The sequence below is a fragment of the Taudactylus pleione genome, unplaced genomic scaffold (genome assembly GCF_031769625.1).
Source record: "Taudactylus pleione unplaced genomic scaffold, aTauple2 ptg000041l, whole genome shotgun sequence".
Taxonomy (NCBI): domain Eukaryota; kingdom Metazoa; phylum Chordata; class Amphibia; order Anura; family Myobatrachidae; genus Taudactylus; species Taudactylus pleione.
Genome location: NW_028284443.1, coordinates 36,110,443 through 36,132,239, shown reverse-complemented (window position 1 = coordinate 36,132,239; position 21,797 = coordinate 36,110,443). Strand labels below are relative to the sequence as shown.

The window sequence follows — 21,797 nt, the reverse complement described above, 5'->3', positions numbered from 1 at the left end:
GGAGAGGTTCCTGATGGTAAGGATCCAGAATTTCCCCATCATCAGACGTCCCCTCGTCATCCTCATAAGGAGCCGACAGAGACGCCACCGGCCATTTATGCGGCCGCATCACAGACTCCCCTTGCAACACATCCGACAAGTGCTGTACAGAACTCGTCAGGGAGTTAACCCACGCTGGCTCCTGAGAAACCCGGGAGCGGGGAAATAGGGAGACTGTGGGGTACCACCAATTGTTGTGGGAAACCCTGCATGGGTGACGACACCACTGACTGCTGGGACAAACCCATCGGTGTAAACGCGGGCTGCGGAGCTAACTGGCCCACTAAGGCTGTAAGCGCTTGAGCGAAACAAGCCCAGGGCGGCTCCTGTACCGGTGCAATAACCGTAAGAGGCCGCGCCATAGACAAACACTGCCGGCAGAGGCCCACCGCGCTACCCTCCCCCTCCGCTAACGGTACTTTACACGTAGTACACTGTAGCCGGAGGGGAAAATCACTTTCAGACATGATGGCACCACGTATGTGACCCCTCTCACCAATTATATATTTAAGAGGCGAGAGACCACCCTGCAGCACCGCACCGCAAGGGCTTAGCAGAAAAAACAGGGACAGTATAAAGCTGACAGTTTAGAAAAAAAAAAAAAAAAGTTACAGGCAGCAGCGCTAGCACAGTCACATACAATGCAGAGAAATAACAATTCCTGCACGCTGATCACTCACCTACACAGACACAGGGCCTGGTAGGACACTGCGCTGCATACACAGACCTGACCCTTCAGAAAAGATGGCCACCGAGGAGCAGAGAGAAGACTGGCCTGGGGGAGGAGTGCTGACACAGGGCCAGTCAGCACAGTGCAGAGAGGGCTGTGTGCAGCGGGGGAGGCGCCGGCTGTGAGACAGGGAAGGCGCGCTCCCCTGGCATGCATTTAACCCCTGGGACGCCACAGCGCTACCGCTCTGCTGCGGTCCGCTGTCCCAGGGGGTAGTGGAAGCGCAGGTTGGTCGCCTGGCTCCACGCTGCAGCCAGTCCCCAGGGAGCCCCCTGCCTGGGGACTTAGGACCATGTGATCAGCGGGGACCCCCCGCGGGACCCCGCTGCTTACCTCTGTCCCCCTTGAATCCGGCCATGGTCCGGAACATCTGGGGTCACCGCTAGCTGTGACCCCAGATGTCCACCAGCATCCCCGGATCAGTATCGGCGTTCTGGTACCGGCGGGGTGTAGGGAAGACAGCATGGACGTCAGGAAAATGGCAAGCCCAAATCTGCTCGTAATAAAGGGAATTGCCAACTATGCACACCGCCTGTCATATCACAGTTATTCTTGCTTCTGTTGTCTGCTGGATCAGCTCTGCAAAATGCGCTTTTTTTTTTTTTTTTTCGTCCAACTTAGCATGAGCTACTTTGGGTTCTAGTTCTAATGTATTCCAGTGCAGAATCTCATCATTGCTCCACTCTGCAAGGGAGACAGGACAGACTTCTGAGAGGAGAGGACCAGCTGCCGATGGTAAATAGAGAGTTGGGCGGGAAAGGAGAGAGGGGATGGCGCGGAAGCAGGGTGTATGTGAGTGACCCATCGTATGCTGGGTCTTTATTACTAGTGCATAAATAAACAGACAAGAGGACATTTGTGTACTGTTTCGAGAATAAAATATTTTAAAAACACGCTAGGAACTGAAGTAAATGTTTGTTAGTTCTCTCCAAGTTCCTGTTTTATTTCACATTTTGTTGGTCCTGAAGATATATCTATGCCTGAATAATTACACATGTTCTGCCAGCCTTTGGCTAAAATGACGGGATAGTTTAATAGCTGGAAAGCTGCTGACTTGTGTCTTGCACATTTAATCATTATAAATCTTTGTATGACTATAACTGTTTGATTGTTATTTTAGGTGGGAATAAAATAATTTTGAAAAATGTAAAACTCCGAATAGGTGTGTTAAAATGGTAATCCATATATCGTGTCATGGGCTGGGGACCAGAGTATGGGTGGCACCATTTCTCTGCTGATATATTTGGAAAGATGGGTCATGCACAAAAGAGAGCAAAGAGTCTGGTATAGTGCCACTGGATGAGTATAGGGAGGAGGGGGCGCGCACAGGCATCTACAGTGGTGGATCGGACAGGGCATGACGAGCAGTCTGGGGCCTCCCAGAATCCATGGCCTGATTAGGGCAATCTTAACAGCATTGTAGGCCCTGAGCAAAGCAATGCACTGGAGCCCCTACACACCCATTCACAAGAATAAAATGTAAACTGTCAACAAAATTAAACCTTTAAATGTATTTGTGCTTTCAACAAAATCAATGTTTAAATGTAAAAAAACATGATGTAAAGCGATGATTAACAGTGACTAGAAATTATAAGCCTTGAAAAACACCAACATTTCAACATATAAATGTTGACTGCAGCCCACACATACACACAGTCACACACATACATACTAGGGGTGTGCACCGGCCACTTTTCGTGTTTTGGTTTTGGATCTGGATCTTTCTTCGTGTTTTGGATCTGGATTGGTTTTGCCAAAACCACCCTTCCTTGTTTTGGGTTCTGGGTTTTGTGTTTTGGATCTGTATTTTTTTGAAAAAAAGCATAAAAACAGCTAAAATCACAGAATTTGTAGGTTTTTCTGCTCCTATGCTATTATTAACCTCAATAACCTTAATTTCCACTCATTTCCAGTGTATTCTGAACACCTCACACCTCACAATAGTGTTTTTATGTCCAAAAGGTTGCACCGAGGTAGCTGGATGACTATGCTAAGCGACACGAGTGGGCGGCACAAACACGTGACCCATCTAGGCGTGATACTGCAGTGGCAGACAGGATGGCATTGAAAAACTAGGCCCCAAACTGTACATAATGCAAAGAAAAAAAAGAGGTGCAAGATGGAATTGTCCTTGGGCCCTCCCACCCACCCTTATGTTGTATAAACAGGACATGCACACTTTAACAAACCAATCATTTCAGCCCCAGGGTCTGCCACACAACTGTGGCTGAAATGATTGGTTCGTTTGGGCCCCCACAAAACAAGCTGGCAATTAATGTGTCCCTGCACAAACTGGCTCTACGGAGGCAAGATGTCATCCTCATCCTCCTCATCCACCGATTCCTCACCCTCTTCAGTGTGTACATCCTCATCCTCACAAAGTATTAACTCGTCCCCACTTGAATCCACCACCACAGGTCCCTCTGTACGTTCTGGAGGCTGGTCTCCCTGGAAGAGCTGTTAATTAATTTTGATGAACATCATCTTCTCCACATTCTGTGGAAGCAACCTCCTACGCCTTTCGCTGACAAGGTTCCCGGCTGCACTAAACACTCTTTCGGAGTACACACTGGAGGGGGGGCAACTCAGATAAAATAGAGCCAGTTTGTACAGGGGCCACCAAATTGCCTCTTTTTCCTGCCAGTACAGGTATGGACTGTCTGACATGCCTACTTGGATGCTGTCACCGATGTAATCCTCCACCATTCTGTCAATGGTGACAGTATCATATGCAGTGACAGTAGACATGTCAGAAATTGTTGCCAGGTCCTTCAGTCCGGACCAGATGTCCAAACTTGGTCCTGCCTGCCCTGCATCACCGCCAGCGGGTTGCTTAGGATACCTAAGTTTTTCCTGGCAGCCCCAGTTGCGGGAGAAAATGAAGAAGGAGCTGTTGACGTGTCACGTTCCGCTTCAGCTGACAGTGTGTTCACCAGCAGGTCTTTGCACCTCTGCAGGCTTGTGTCGGCCGGAAAGAGAGACACCACATAGGCTTTAAACCTAGGATTGAGCACGGTGGCCAAAATGTAGTGGTCTGATTTCAACAGATTGACCACCCTGGAATCCTGGCAAAGCGAATGAAGGGCTTCATCCACAAGTCCCACATGCCGAGCGGAATCGCTCCGTCTTAGCTCCTCCTTCACTTTCTCCAGCTGCTTCTGCAAAAGCCTGATGAGGGGAATGACCTGACTCAAGCTGGCAGTGTCTGAACTGACTTCACGTGTGGCAAGTTCGAAGGGCTGGAGAACCTTGCACAACATGGAAATCATTCTCCACTGCGCTTGAGTCAGGTGCATACCCCCTCCTTTGCCTATGTCATAGGTGGATGTATAGGCTTGAATGGCCTTTTGCTGCTCCTCCATCCTCTGAAGCATATACAGGGTTGAGTTCCACCGCGTCACAACCTCTTGCTTCAGGTGATGGTGGGGCAGGTTCAAGAGTGTTTGCTGGCGCTCCAGTCTTCGGCACGCAGTCGCTGAATGGCGAAAGTGGCCTGAAATTTTTCGGGCCACCCAAAGCATCTCCTGCACGCCCCTGTCGCTTTTCAGAAAATTCTGCACCACCAAGTTTATTGTGTGAGCAAAACATGGGACGTGCTGGAATTTGCCCAGATGTAATGCCCGCACAATATTGGTGGCGTTGTCAGATATCACAAATCCCCAGGAGAGTCTAAGTGGGGTAAGCCACTGGGCGATGATTTCCCTCAGTTTCTCTAAGAGGTTGTCGGCGGTGTGCCTCTTACTGAAACCGGTGATACACAGCTGAGCCTGCCTTGGAACGAGCTGGCGTTTCTGAGATGCTGCAACTGGTGACGCTGCTGCTGTTGCTGCGTAAGGTGATACATCTACCCAGTGGGCTGTCACAGTCATATAGTCCTTAGTCTGCCCTGTTCCACTTGTCCACATGTCTGTGGTTAAGTGGACATTGGGTACAACGACATTTTTCAGGACACTGAGGACACTTTTTCTGACGTTTCTGTACAGTCTCGGTATCGCCTGCCTAGTGAAGTGGAATCTAGACGGGATTTGGAACCGGGGACACCCTACCTCCAGCAATTGTCTAAATCCCACTGCACTAATGGCGGATACCGGACGCACGTCTAACACCAACATAGCAGTCAAGGCCTCAGTTATACGTTTTGCTTCAGGATGACTGCTGTCGTACTTCATCCTCCTCGCTACGGACTGTTGGAGGGTCAATTGTTTAGTAAAAGTAGTGGTGTTCCTACTTCCTCTCTGGGATGATGAACGACTCCCAGCAGCGGCAGCAGGAGGCGTAGCAATGCAGGATCCTCCGGAGGAATCCGGGATAGGAGAGTCAGTCATGCCAGTGACATGGCCTGCAGGACTACTTCCGATCCTGACTAAGGAGGAAATTGACGAGGAGGGAGTTGACGGTGTGGTTTGCAGGCGCTTGGATACAACAGGACAACGGGATTTAGGTGTCCCTGGACTGCTTACGGTCTTAGCCAAAGTTTCTGAACTTGACAGTAACTTATTATGAACGCGCTGCAGGTGCCGTATAAGGGAGGATGTTCCTAGGTGGTTAACGTCCCTACCCCTACTTATTCCACCTTTACATAAGGTACATATGGCAAGACAGTTGTTGTCCGGATTTGGATAGAAATATTGCCAGACCAAAGAGGTGGAATGTTTGGTCTTCTGCCCAGGCATGACCGTGATGGGCTTTTTCATCCCACGGACAACAACTGTCTCCCCCGGAGCCTGATTTAAACAAACCACATCACCATCAGAATCCTCCTCGCCAACTTCCTCCTCAGCGCCAGCTACACCAGTATCCTCATCCTGTTGTACTTCAACAGTGACATCTTCAATTTGCATATCAGCAAGTGGACTGTGGGTGCTCCTTTCAGCACTTGCAGGGGGCGTGCAAATGGTGGAAAGAGCCACCTCTTCCCGTCCAGTGCTGGGGAGGTCAGGCATCGCAACCACCACCACACTTGGACTCTCCTTGGGGATTTGTGATATCTTCTTAGAAAGCACAGTTCTTCACTGTGCTTTTGCCAGCTTAACTCTTTTGATTTTTTTAGTGGGAGGAGGGCTTCCATCGTCATGTGAAGCTGAACCACTAGTCATGAACATACTAGGGATCGACCTTAGCCGTTCCTTGCCACTCCATGTCGTAAATGGCATATTGGCAAGTTTACGTTTCTCTTCAGCTGATTTAAATGTTTTTTTCAAGGTCATTTTCCTGAACTTTGTCATTTGGGATTGTATGTGCCCTCTATTATGACATTGGGCATCGGCCTTGGCAGACGACGTTGATGGCATGTTATCGTCTATGTCATGACTAGTGGCAGCAGCTTCAGCACTAGGAGGAAGTGGTTCTTGATCTTTCTCTATTTTATTTTTATCGGAGAAAGTTTGGTCCTCCATTTATGTTATATCGATTTGATATATACGTGCGGCTAAACACAGAAAATATTTCTTTATTTTTGCTGGAGAGTAGTGCACTTTGTGGGTTACACCAGCCTTTAAGAAATGAGCCAGCCGGCTCTTTACTTATGGGACACAGGCGCACGCTTGGCGCTGCTCCTTTGTTGATGCACGTGCGGCTACTGCGCACACAATTCACAAACACAGAAAATTATTTTTTTTTTGGTTTGGACTGGAGTGTACTTTGGGGGTTACAGCACCCTTTAACGGTCAAGCCAGCCGGCCCTTTACTTATGACACAGGCGCACGCTTGGCACTACTTTGTTGATGCACGTGCGGCTACTGCGCACACAATTCACAAACACAGAAAATATATTATTTTTTTGGTTTGGACTGGAGTGTACTTTGGGGGTACAGCACCCTTTAACGGTCAAGCCAGCCGGCCCTTTACTTATGACACAGGCGCACGCTTGGCACTACTTTGTTGATGCACGTGCGGCTACTGCGCACACAATTCACAAACACAGAAAATATATTATTTTTTTAGCACTTGGGGGGAGCACCCCTGATGGACAGAGCACCCCCTGGAGAACACTACAGCACCCCTTTAGGACTGGGACACTGCACAGGACTTTGGAGTGGACACAGCCCCTATGGACAACTGACTGCACAACACAGTCCAGCCAGCCCCTATGGACTTTGAAGTAGTGGACAACAGCAGCACTACACTACACTACACTACACAGCCCTAACTCCCACCCTCCCTCTTCACTGTCCACAGCCGAGTGAGAAAATGGCGCCGACGCGGGTACCTTATATAGGATCCAAAACCCGCGAGACTCGGAAGGCGGGATGATGACGTTTTGCCTCGATTTCAGATCCGAGTCAGGCGGGAAAAGTCGAGCCTGACTCGGATCGGACTCGGATTCGGGGGGGTTCGGATTTCAGAAATCCGAACCCGCTCACCCCTAATGCATACGTACAGTCACACACACATATACACATACATATAGTCATACATGTGCACACAATTATACAGTTACACACCTACAGTATACTCATATTTATATATCATTCCTATGTATACAGAATAATATAAATGTACAGTGAGTGTGCTAAGTGTGTGACAGACAGTGGCAGCTCCAGAGATGGGGCTGCAGCACAGCCAAGATTCAAATAGTGGAGTCACACCAACTGCCACCCCAAACGCTGCCAAAAATCGCAGCCCTGGACTGACTGGCAGTTGGTGTGACTCCCCTATTCGAATTTTGGACTGTCACACACTTGGCACACACTCACTGCGGAGGGAATTTTCGAACTCCCTTTATATATAAAATATAATTACGATTCCTCTAAAGTATGCTCATTATGTATATACATTTATATTCTAAAAATTACATATTTTGTCTACCATTGATGCAGTTTATTTTTGTATAAAGTTATGCTACTTACCATTTTTTTGCTCCATTTGGTATGAATTGCTGTTTTTTTATTTGTTCCTTTTGTAGTTAACAATTAATTGATTTATTGAGTAATCTTCCAAAGTTTTTTGATTCGGATTTATTTTAGGTGACTGATCCACTTTACCTGACTATGGGCCTGATTCAGATTTGGTAATAGAGTAAGATATAGAGCAAATAACTATGTATCTGCACAAACCATGCTGCAATGTGAGGGGTACAAATACATACTGTACATTATTTTGCATGTGGGGTAAATACTGGCTGCTTTTGCATCAGGCTTGCCTACCCTCCCAATTTGGCCGGGAGTCTCCCGAATATCTGGTGTTGCTCCAGGCCCCCCGGGAAGGCAGGCAAGCCTCCTGTCTGGCCCCCTCCGCAGTTGTGATAGAAACCCCCTCAGCGGGGGGCGGTGACGCAATTCGTGCTGAATTGCGTCACCGTGGCCTCACCCCCTGCTTCACAATTTTGTTAATTTCGCCATTGTGAAAGCCCCCAATACGTTATCATCGCCCAGCCACGCTCCCCGCTGAAAGCAGACATTCAGCTCCCTCCCAGAAGGAGGTAGCTGAATGTCAGCGAGTATGTTTTGCATGTAGCCTACAAATGGTGAACAGCTTTATTTTTACACTGCAATTTAGATGTCAGTTTGGACACACCCCTCCAAAATCTAAATCTGTCTGCACATTTTACATCTGCCCCACATGCAGTGCAACATGGTTTCACCAAGATGATCAGTTACTTTCTCTATCTTACTCTATTCCCAAATCTGAATCAGGCCCTATGTGTTGACTGCCTACATTAAATGTTCATGTGTTTAATTTTGAGAGCACAAGTTTTTTTTTTTATTTGATTTGCCAAAACATATTTTGAATGAAAGACTGACCTCACTCCTTTCTCACCCTCTATTCAGTGCCTTAGTCGTGATGCCGCCGGGAATATCAGCATTCAGTTCCTCGGCACTGTGGTGAGTAGAACTGTTTGCTGGCTATAAATGAGACTATTCATGCACAGGTGTATGACTTCATGCTTGATTAGAGGAATGTTTGTTAGCATACCGTAACTAGAGGTTGCATCTGAGTAGTTAAACACAGCTTCACTTCATTTTATTTCAAATTGTAGCTTACCTTTCCAACTGTGCAGCAGTGGCTCCTCTAAATTTGTTCTGAATTATAACATCATATATCTTAGGGCATTGCATGTGCTCCTGACATATCTTCCAGTGTGTGTTTATAGAACTGTGGAAAGCATAGTAAGTTATAAAGTATTGTGTACAAATAACGTACACCAAATAAGTTAGGTCAATGATGATTAAAAAATACATTTGCTAAAGGTTAATGTGTCTATCTAAACCTGCATTTAAATAGAAAGTAGCTCATAAATCTTTAGACATCTGAATTTACATTCATTAAATGTTTGACTGAATTAAATTGGATGTAGTTTGTACTCTGTCCATCCAGTATGTCAAAACCATGCATGAATCCTCCAGGAATATCTCTGTATTGATGTTTAGTTCTTACTTTGGTCAGCTAGTGTCTGGTATCACAGCACCTGATGTAGTTAGAGTGTGTTGCTTTGGAAATACCAAATGTATTGCTTTTGCCAAAGGCAAGAACCATCTATCATGTTGGCTTTGTCAGTCCAAGGGGGGTATTTATCAAAGCTGGGAGAGAGATAAAATTGTGAAAGATAAAGTACTATCAGTTTCAAATTTACATTTTGCAGGCTAGGTTTAAAAAAATGATAGTTAGGAGCTGATTGGTTGGTAATTTTTTTTCAATTTTATCTCTCTCCCAGTCTCCCAGCCTTGATAAATACCCCCTAAATGTGTAAAAAAAAAATCAGTGTGGCATAGTGTAATGTAAATATATCTACTGCTATTACGCGTGCTCAAGAACATTTAATACCATTTCCAAATACGTGCCATTTTATGTACAAAATCATATATTGTAACCGTTTCTCTGCTTTTACCAAAGATCCATAATAAGGTGCACACAGTACTATCCAAGATGCTTTCTTTTTTTTTAAATTCAGTATTTTTTATTGATTTTAAGAAAATATAAACAGACATAACAAAAAAAAAATACCCCAAAAATGTGGTAGACAAGGAAATTAAATATATAAATGCGGGAATGATAATCGTATACAACATGTTGAAGAATATATTTGAGCAACAGGATATAAATACATTCCCCAACAAATAATTGGATAGAACATGTACCCGAAGGCGCCATCCGGATACCCGCATCTTGAACCAGTATAAGAAAAAAAGAAAAAAAAAGTCAGACATAGAGAATAACCACACACTATAATATAAAAAAATAAAATATATATATATATATATATATATATGTGTAAAAGGAAAAACAAACCTCCTCTACCAAAATAAATCATACACCCAAAACAAACCACCCAATTACCTCCCACCCTGTATAACCTAACCCCAACCCAGGCATACTTGGATCCCCATAACATCCGACCACCCCAATCTACACTAGCTAACTAAGAAACTACCCCCCCCCCTCCCTCCATCCCTAATACAGGATATTAGAACAATGTAAATAACCATGGCTATAGATTAATGACCTTAAGCTAGGTCAAATCAGCTCTCCCGCTTTAAAGAAAATAATGATGAAGCTCCCCCCATAGAAATTACTTAAAACAGCACATTCAAATATATAAAAATCAGGATTATATAAACTATAATATTTAGTCTGGCCAGGCCTCAACCTCATGCCAAAATAAAAACAGAAAAATGGACCTGTCCCATCCTACTCGCAAACAAATAAAAAACATGTAAAATATTTGAGTTTCAAATCTTGGAATCTTAATTTTAATAGAGACAGAATTTTGTGGCAAACTCATTGTAAGCCAACACCCCCAGACTCAAAATAGTTGACAAATACAGGCAGGTCCACAGCCAGTGGAGAAAACCATCTTTTGGAGAGGGTATAAGGACAGCAGGAACAGAAGATTTAGGCACAGCCATTTCAGCCCCATCAGATATCAACCAAGAAGCAGAACTGGGAATCATGGTGTCCATCTGTAAGTTGTCAAATTTACTGAGAATCTTCTGAGTAGAAATTTACATTGCCCGAAGGATCAGATGTAAAGAACTGTCCATCCTTGAAGTGAACAAGCACGGATATATCTAAAATATAAGAGCATAAATCAAGGATATGTCCAGAATATCAAATAGCAGAATATTTGGAAAACAATGAGCTGATCACAACTGAGGTGATGGGTGGGTAATTCCGCCACAAAATTTACCAAACCAACAGGCTTATGTCCAGGAAAGTAAATACCAGGTGTCAGGCAGGAATTTACCAGTGTGAAAACAGATAAGCCAGCCGATCATCCAGACTGCATACCGAGAAGCATCAGCATCGCAAGGATATTGAGAAGGCAGCTAGAAGTATCCCAGCAACAAAATGGGGACGGACCTCGTCTCAGGCACCCCAAACGCCGTAGCGTACAACCTGCGACCACAGAGCAGTAGGATGCGGCAGCAGCACCTCAGGACTTCAGGAGACACTGCCGGAGGTAAGTATAAATCCAGTAGGTAGTCGTGGGAGTCTGAACAGAATCACCAGGACAGGGTATAGAGGAAGGCCCGGCTTCACCGATCAACAAGGAGAATGCCGTAATATAACCAGCGGAGAGTGTCCCACAAAGTGGGCAGGAGCGATTACCCCAGGGTAGGAGGCAATCTGGAGTGAAGACAACCAAATACAGGATATTTTATCAGGATTTCAGCTGGAGAGCTGAGAAGCTGCTGCCTACTCCTAGCTACTCCAGGCCACGTCCCCCATCCAAGATGCTTTCTTGGTAAATTCAGCAAATGCAATAAAATTACTAAACTACAAGTGTTACGTCTAAAATAAATAATGAGCCAATCTAGAGGTGGTGTGTATGGAAATCTGTAATGCATGGACCCTCCTGGAGTCTCTGATTACGCTGAAGTTTTATAGAAAGTGCTGTTCAGGCATCTGAAGTGACGGAACACGCTGCTCACCCATTTGGAATCTATGTTAATGTTACTTCTAAATATAAGAGCAGTAGTATATAAAATTAAATGCTGACTCTTGGATCTTGATTATGCCAAGATGTATTTATTTGGCACCTTTACAGTGGTATGACGTATAGAGTAAATATCAAAGTACCCACAACAGTCACATAATAAATATTGATCTCTTCATATCGATTTATTTGTTTTAAAAGACAGTTGAAAGTGAACCATTATATCGTGATAATGCATTAATGTGCACTGTAGCATCACAAAAGTGACATGTTATCATGTCATAACCAAAATGATGTTGCGCTAGTATTATATGAAAAAATAGTAAATTCAAACAACTTGGTATGGCAGAAATAATACAGGACGCTTTCCTTATGTTGAAAATATTTTTATAGGTATAAAAAATGAATTAAATTCACCTGGATCATAATACATATATAGCAAATCAATGACCTACACATATATTATAGCAATTATGAAACTCTAACCATAATTAAAATGGCCTAAAATAAATAAAAAATTGTGAAATACACCCTGGCTAATGAGTTCGAATTGTTGCTGTAGCAATAGCAACGATGACATGTATCAAATCAGTAATTAGCAGTTTGGACCATTCCGATTAAAAAAAATGCTGATATCAGTCTTAAGGTGCCTACACACTAAACGACTCGCAAAAGATGCAATGTTGTCAACGTTTCCCTTTAACTCCCCCGACAACTCCTCTGCACTCCCAGACAAATGATATCTTACATAAGCTGTCCAATCTGACAAACGATCGGACCAACAACCTTAATCTTGTTAACGAGATAGTCAGATCTTGCTTGCTGTAGGCAAGATCTGAACATGTGTTGTACGACCCGCAGGGACGCGCATCGGCCTGGTGATCACTCTCGATTTGGACATATTTTACACGATTTATCGTTCCGATGCATCTAAATCGTACACATCGTGCAAAATATCGTCTAGTGTGTACGCACCTTTAGACAATGCACTTAAATAAACAAGTAGCAGAATAAGTGATGTTAGAAATTGTGTCTCACCGTATACATAGACACTAACAACCACAGTATATACTGAAGGAGCGCTAACAGACAATATTCCGTATAATAACAGCAGCTGTGTAGAGAGGTTAGTCAGACCTCAACTCAAAGAAACATATAAAAACAAGAATACAGCGCTGTAAATAGATGTATTACCTTAATATTTAATAATTAAAAAACATAGACATTGAATTCAATCAATAAATAATTCGATCAATAAAACTGTCATCCAATCCACCATGAATCTCTAGTACATGAGTGCTCCGTACCAATAAAAGTCCCATAAATTGGTGCTCAAATGCTGTGTTTTCCAAGCCAGATAATTACCAAGTCCAATGTCCATTTGTGATTGAGGGGTCCTAATTAGCAGTGTTGATGAACTTCCGCATATATCTGGTCCCCTGGTCAAAGGTATGGCGATGAGCCGGTACAGCTGATGCAGCACGTTTCTGGGATCCTCCAACTGGCACTCTTTGGTTAAAATAGGTGGTGGAGACTGGCACATCCACTCGCTGACGCATTTCGCTGTGACAAACCCACAGCTTTATCAAAGGTGATGGTATGGTTGTAAAGGAGCCTTTTTATAGTATAAAGTCCAATATGGCTGCTGATTAGCTGTTATCACTTAACATATAAACAGATCATCTTAAATATCCAGTATAGTTCTTGTTTACACAGTTGTTTAAAGCGGTCCCCTCCCCTGTCAGTCATAGAAATTATTTGATATATATATATAAACTATTTTCATCTTGGGTAAGTCTATCTCATTTTATCAGAATACTTTTTATGATTGTTATATTATCTGATCTGTTGTTTATATGTTAAGTGATAACATCAAATTAGCGCCTGATTCTTCTTGGTGTATGTTATCATGACAGCAAACATTAGCCTGACATCGTTGCAGCAAGCTGGGAACGCTTTAAACACAGTCCATGCTTTAGTGTTGAAACGTCCTATCTTCTGCCACAAAGCACTTCTAAAGTGAGCAATGTAGTACAATCAGTGTGTGGAGTTAAGGTGTCTATTAAACTTTGTTTTTTTTTTTAAATCTGCCTTTCAATCTATTCCTTTGCACTTTATCAGTAATGCCTTATTAGACATAAAGTATTGGATACAAAACAATAATAAAAAAGAAACACATACCTTGACCCATAAGTTATTTGTGGTGTGCAATCAAATTTGGAAATGTTAATGTTATTTTTGACATGGAAGACTGACGTGATCTGCTATAAACTACAACACTCTCTCATGGTGACACAAATAATGAAGCCAAAACAATATTGGTGCTGACTTCCTCCTATTCACCTCTGGTTTCCATGTATCAGAACAATATACATACTAAAGCGTAGAATAGAAGCTTTATTAGCTCCATGTTATGCTTCTACAGACCAAATTATTGTACTGTGTTTGAATTTCACTAAAGTACCATTTCTGTCATGTACTTGTTCCTTTATATAAAATGTACTTGTTTGTAGTCTGTGCTTTTATTACTACCAGGCACAATCGATGTTTCTCTTGCTCAGTGTGACTAATATTAACATGTTTGAGAAAAATATAACTCTAAGGCATTCTTTAATTTGACCCCTCTGTGTCTGCTCAATTAAATGTCAATACAGGCATTTAAGACTTAACAGAAATTAATGATAACCATCCAAAACAATTTTAAACACAATCAGTTTAACAAGGGAGGACAAATTTAATATGATAATTTAGCTGGCTGAATTGTATCCTCTTAGCAGGGATGTATGCAAATTCATGACCCTTACTTAGTTTTTTAATGGAAGCTGTGCTGATAGATTTATCAGTTCTATTAAAGAACTTTGGGGAACTTCGGAATTTCAGCAATTGTTTCCTCGGAGGCTGAAAAACAAACCTGGTCTCATACTGGGACCATTCTGGTCTGCATATTTCCATAATTTGGTTTTACTACTAATATGACAGCAAGAGGCAAATAACAGTTCTAATAATATCAAATGGAGTTGAAGAGGACAGCATTTTAATGTAGTGAAAAGACCTCCCTGTGGGGTTGTTATTGCTAATATTGAACAGCAGTTACACAGTTGCTTCATAATTGATTTGTTTAATTAGCAAGAGATGGAGCTGGTGCCGTGTCTTGTCATCTATCAGTGTTCTGATGCTTAGCAATGAATATCTTTGTTCGTCTTATTTCTCATTAGTAAAATTGTGCTCAGGCGATTGTCTTTGTTGTTTTTTTTTTTTAATTTCCTAAACTTCATTATTAAGAGGTAACACAGAGAAATTCGATTATTTGCAATAAACCCTCAAATAGCGCAACTGTATGAATTTGTACAGCAGATAACCTGAAGGTACCCCATGGTACTCCCATGGTACATGCTTTGTCAGGAGTTGTATCTTGGCTAGGCTGAACACACTACATTTTTCATGAGGATGCGTTCTGTAAAACCTGTGTGTCTTCATTTTCACATGTAATATGACAGCTATACAAATAAACCGAAAAGGGAGAGCTAGAGTTGGATAAAGAATGACACACAAGCAATTTTGTTTCTTTTGCTTTATTTTATTCCTATTTCTTCTGCTTTTAACTTTGTGCTTATTCTCCTTATTTCTTTAAATCTGACTACCTCCCCCCCCCTCCCCCCCAGGCTGTTAAGAGCGTAAGACAGAGGGAGCAGTCATGTTTCACTCTGGCTCCTGTGGCTAGACTACTGATTAGGCAGATTTAGGGAGTTTATCCAGCTCCATTACTGTAGTGCCCTTCTGCACCTGGCAGTCCCTGCGACTACCGTCATCCGTGGCCAGCTGATATCTACCCGGCTCCCCCGGTTGAGGCCTACCTCTAACTGAAGCCACGGCCTCTAGTTATCACTGCACACTGCTGGAGGAGGTGCTGTGTGTGCCTGCATCCTCTCCTGCCGCCCGGCTGTATTTCCACAGACCTCTGGCCCCCCCTGACCCATTGGTGTGGCGGATCTCCGCAGTTGGAACCTGGGCTTTGGACCCGCAGGTTTCTGCCTGGGACAACAGACTGATCCTACACAGAGGGCTGCTGGCACCCCTTCCTCACTCCACACTGAAATCCCCACTTTCAGTCTGCTTCTGTAGGCGCAGGGCTGCTAGATCCCTGAATACCTCCCTTATAAACCTGTCTCTCCTGCAGAAGAAGACTGCTGCTAGTAAAATACAGGATAGGGTGGCCATCTTGCAGCTTCACTACCAGCCTGCTTGAGCCTGCTGCTTCACTGTCACCGCCATCATGGGACTACTTCATATAGCTGCAGCCAGGCTGTGCAGTGTCAAGAGTAATCTTGGTCTGTGGACTTTCAATTTTGTTGATTATAGCCTGCTTAGACTATGGTTCCATAATTTTATTTCTATATATATTCTTTTTCATGCTCTATAATGTGATTATTTCTCTAGTGATGTCTAATTTATACTGTTTATGTTTGGGTTCTATACTAATGTGCTACTATTCTACTATATTGTTCTGGTTTCTGAGTTTGCTTTTAAAAGGTCTCATGAGTGAGTGAGAGTGTGGCAGCCCGCTCCCACATGTTAACTGCAGTATTTTGCCGTTCCCTGTCCCCATGGCAACTACTGTGGCCCAATATACTGGGCCCTTCCAGTGTTTTCTTTTCCCTAGCTTTTTCTTTTCCTTTCCCCATTTTATGTGACGTGTTTCCACTACATCTTATTCTCTTTGTTTGTTTATGTCTAATGGTTAAGGTTCTCTCTTTTAATGTCAAAGGGCTTAATTCTCTGCACAAGTGGCGATTAGCCCTCTTTACTTTCCACCAACATAAAGTGAATACTGTGGCCTTACAAGAGATGTAATTCTCCTCTTCAGTGCCCCCTATATTTAAAGACCATATATACCCCATATGTTATACCACAAACGGCCCTTCTAAATATAATGGTGTTTCTGTTTGGGGTATTTGCATGAAAATAATCACCTTGAACCATACTTGCCTACTCTACCAGAACCTGCAGGAGGCTCCCAATTTTTTTGGATAACCCCCCGAACCTCTGGAATAGCAGGCACTTCTCCCACATCCCGTCCACTTCCTAGTGAAGTGGGCAGAATGGGGACAATTTTCCTGGAGATCGGCGGTCCACGAGTAGGGGATGGACCTTAATGACGAGATTCTATAAAAATTGCATCATTTGGCCCCGCCCCCTGTTTAAATATGCAGTTTTCACAGCAATTTACCATGAACGAACTGGGCTTAATGACTAGAAAACATCCAGCCCCCATCAACACCCAAATGCTTCACCTCCCTGGGCTTCTCCCGGGGGGGGGAGGGGGGGGGGGGGAGAACAAAAAGTGGCTAAGTTTGCCTTGAACCAAAAATAATCTTTTGAAGAAATACAGAAAGTTTGCTAAGGTGCACTTTTCTTATTGGGTGATTTGAATCTGGTCCTCAACCCCAAAATTTATAGAACTCCCGAGAACACACCCTTTCCTCTCATAATATAGGTCCTTTCCTTGCTTTTTACAATTTGATTTATATGATGCGTGGCGCATCAATTCACATGAAGAAAGAGACTATACTTTCTTTTCCTCAGTTCATAATAGCTGCTCCAGAACAGACCATATCCTCTTAAACAAGTGAGTCCTTCAGCATACCAGGAGAATTAAAATTCTCTCTACTATGTGGACTGATCACGCCCCCATTTTATGGACTTGAGACACCAGTTGCCATTTTCCCCCTGTACACCCATGGCGCTTCCCTTAGTATCAGTTAACTGATCCTGAAACTCTACAAGCCTTTACTTGACTCTTACGTTGTACACTCAAACTCATTCTCTGCACGATACTTCTATCTTCATCTGCTTGTGTATCTTAAAAGTGGTACTCCGCGGCACCTCCATACAGAAGGGAGTCCAGCTAAAAGCCTGTTCACGCATCAATCCCATCCCTCCAGATCTTTATGTAAACAACTCCAGGAGGTGAGGCAACAGCTTCAGAAAATCTTTATACTTCGCATGCAGTCTGCTATCGCTTGCCTCTCGTCTTCTGTTATGAAAGCTATGTGGGCATCAGGCCCACAATAAAATTAAATGTCTCCTTACCTACTAATTTGTTTTTAGTATATTATGTTAAACTGTATAACCTGAAAGATAATACCTCTACTACTCATCCTTCAGCAAACTCTATAGCTTCCTGTCTTGATAGTCTCCCTCTCCCTTCCCTAGATGAGGATAGCCTGGCATCTTTAAATGCTAATTGATCTCTGGGGGAGATACAGCTGATAATTCAAAAGCTGCCTAAGGGAAAGGCTCCTAGCCTCCTGACGAATTAATTAATTCCTTTTATTCTGCATTCGGTGAGGTTCTTTGCCAAATTATTTTACACCTTTATGCAGAAACTTCTAGCACTGGTACCTTTCCAGCGGAAATGGTGAAAGTTCAATTTGTAACTATCCCGAAGTTAGATATGGACCCCACTGAAAGCAAGAATTATTGGCCTATAGCACTTCTCAATACAGACGTAAGAATGTATGCTAAGTTTGCTGCCTCGGCTGATCCATCCATACCAGGTGGGCTTTGTTCTTGGACGCCAGGCTCCTGACAATACCCATAGGGTTCTATATTTAGTTGAGTAGATGTCGATGCCCTGTCTGAATTCCTGCTCCTCTTGAAGCTGAAAAGCATTCGACAGCCTAAATTGGGGATATATATGCACCAGGTACTATCCAAATTTTGATTTCAGGGGGACATTTTTGCTCTAGGTCTGCCCTATATGCTGGCCTCTCAGCATGCATTTTCAGTAGTGGTTTCGTTTCTTCTTCTTTTCCAATCTCTAATGGTACTTTCCCCGTTAATTTTTGTGCTAGCTCAAACAATTCATTTATCCTCTGCATTTCCTGGGCTCTCCATCTGTAATGCCTCCCACAAACTTTGCCTTTTCACAGATGATGCTTTATTATTTGTAACTAACACAGAGACCTCGTTGATTTCTCTCCATTCTATTTTGTACCGTTATAGCACTGACTCATTTTATAAACTAAACCCTACCAAAACTGAAGGTTTCCCTATTAATATCCCTCCCCCTTTACTCTCCAATCTTTGAAGAATTGTATTCCCTTCACCTGGAAGGAGTCTTCCCTATCATACTGGGGAATCCTTGGACCCTCTGAATGTTCAAACTGTCCATGATGTTATTTATGTCCCTCAGCTGACTTCTTTAGCCTCTGCTTGGAAGAATCACGAGGTCTCTTGGGCTGCTTGGTGACATTTAAGATGTTGATGTACTTATTTCGTGCTATTCCCTATATAATCCCCCATAAACTATTGGATTTGCTGAAAAGGTTGATGCTTTCTTACAGATATGTCCACTTGCATCTCTGCCGCACATCTTTTGTGCAGCAAATCAAGCCATGTATGGCGTGAGTAGTGCGCCCGTGAACGGGAATGCGAGCTGCGTTCGCACCCATGATCCATAGGATTGCATTGTGTGAATTGCATTGCACAGCATGATCGTGGCATACTCAGCTGCGACAAATAGAATGGCACGATGCGTGCGCCCATTTGCAACGCAAACGGCAATGATGAAAGAGGACACATCTGTTTGTCTGGAAACTTAAATCCCCCAGCATGGCTTATGGTCCTTGATCTGGTCTAAAGGTCACCCTTCCTGACTTGACCAGGTACCATGAGGCAACCTTGCTTTCTCAATTAAGTGACTGTCTTCCTCCCCTCCCCCACACACACACACACATATACACACATACTCTGCCCGGGTTGTGCCATCCTTCATAGTTTTCCTCGGCCTGACCTTCTTGGTTACCTAATCAGCTTCACCCAAAACTTCAGCTGCTCCTTGCAGCTGTTTTGGATACTCTAAAATTTGGGATCTTAAGCTCCCAATTCATTTGGATTTTACTCTTATTACAATAACTATATCTTAAGGCTCTAAATAGATCACTACCTCACCTCCATATTTCCTATTGGATTTGCTTAGCTATTGTATCTTTAGCAGATTTATTTCCCCCATCCTCTATATTACGTTTCACTGACCTCTGTACTAAATTTAACTTTGGTGCCCCAGCTGGTTTTATTGCATTCAACTTAAACATTGGGTTGACCAAACTACTACTGCCTCTATTATTTTTCAGACACCCTCAAACTGAATTTTAAATAGATTGTCTGTAACTTCCTCCTGTGGTGCTAAATCCTATTGATACTGCTTATTGTTGCCCCCAGACCTGACAGATAAGTCTTCTTTTAAGATAAATTGGGAATGTTATCTCTTTACCCTTAAATAGCAGGAATCTATTAATCTCTCTTCCTTTTCCCTATCTAAGTGCACTAACCATACCGAGTTGCATGTTAAACTTTTAAATATACTTGGACTCCCTCTAAATTCCTTAGGATATGCGACCTCCAAACTCTGTTGGTTTCTCTGCCATTTAGATGGTACAATCTTCCATATCTTTTGGGGATGTCCTGTTTTTTGGGCAGAGGTGTATACCCTCATAGAGGATATTTTAGGCCTTACTTTAACTCCAGACTCCTTGGCCCTTTTGCATGGTTATTCCGGCACGGTCCCAAAATCCACCCGCTACAGTACGTTCTTGGTCGCATTTTGATATCTGCTAAGGCCACTATAGTTCAGCATTGGAAATCTCCTTCTCCACAGCTCACAGGTTCCATATTCCCCAGTTTCCTCTTATTATGAAATGGTTCCTATATGTGACCGAGAGAAATGATGCCCCCATTGCATATTCTGCTTTACGTCGTTCCACTCTCCACTCCACTTTTAATTCAAATGAACCCCCAGCTGTGGACCCTGATGTCCTAATTATTACTACTGTAACTTCTCTATTATATATTTTTGATGTCTGTAGATGTCCTGTCTCCCTGACCCTACTTTTTTCTTATTCCCCTTGCTGCTCCTTTCTTTTTTCTGTATCCCCACACCACTATTTCCTCATATACTCAATAAAACTTTAAAGTTCAAAAAAAGTAAGAGTAAGACATAGATATTATGGCTTGGTACACACTATACGATATGTCGTTCCGAAGACGGATTGGGATGATACATCGTACACATCGTATAGTGTGTACGTCCGAACTGTCGTTGACAATGGTCGTTAATCGCATCATCCCATCTGCTGTCCTACAGATGGGATGTAATGAACAATGTGATGCAGTTACATGCAGCATGTAACGACATATCGCACTGTAGTACACCGGATCGTGCAGTGTGTACGATGCATGCAATGTATTGTTGCAACGCATCCTCCCTGTGTCACACACTGTATAGAGAGAGCAAGTCGTATGTAGCAGCAACCTGTACCCCCCTCCCTCTCTCTCCACGAGTAGTGACTCCCATGTTTGAGTACTTTTTCCTGAAATTTGTGCTTTAATTCTCCACAAGTGTACTAAGGGCATAGGCAAACGCATGTTAAAAGATCTACAGGTGGTGCTAATTATTTAATTTGTGATACTGAGAAGAACATGCAGCACTAGTAAAATTCTATTATATTACTATTTCTATTGTGGTCATGGTGTGGGATGGGGGGATTCCGGTTGAATAGAATTTTACTAGTGCTGCATGTTCTTCTCAGTATCACAAATTAAATAATTAGCACCACCTGTAGATCTTTTAACATGTGTCAGTCAGTAATAAATACACCTATGCACCAACTAGAGAACTGGAAAACATGCTCTGTTAGGGGTGCACTGCTATAGACCATCTATATGCTTAATTATTAATACTGTATAATACACTATCCTGTGCATAACGAGACCAAAATGTACATATATGTCCAGGGCAGTGCTATGTTCTTCTGATGCTCCCCCAGACACCCGTACTTGTTCCAATGCTCTAGAATGGTGCCCACATCTGAAATAAAATCTTTCAACTCAGGCATCCTGAGCACTCTACGGCCGCATCTAATGGCATACTGTGATCGCTGGTCCTGTATATGCTGGAATTATGACACACAATACACTTTGTATGACGCACATTAAAGCTGGATAAGTGCTAATTTGCCCTCTTCATGGACTGGCCACACTCACTCTAAAATCAAACATTTGGAAACCTCCCTCAAATGCTGCGTTTGCCACTGGAGGGCCTGATTCTAAATAGGAAGAAGGACTGGGGATATCGTAAATGACCAGCGGAGC

The 21,797-nt window shown here is 43.2% G+C and overlaps 1 protein-coding gene across 1 annotated transcript in view; it reads left to right on the top strand.

Moving 5' to 3' along the window:
• The window catches only part of PCCA (propionyl-CoA carboxylase subunit alpha), a 578,198-nt gene that overhangs the window by 449,051 nt on the left and 107,350 nt on the right, over positions 1-21,797 (top strand). The window contains exon 21 of the mRNA XM_088458152.1: positions 8,539-8,592. Within this exon, the coding sequence (XP_088314278.1) occupies positions 8,539-8,592 (54 nt within the window). The remainder of the gene's footprint in view (positions 1-8,538; positions 8,593-21,797) is intronic.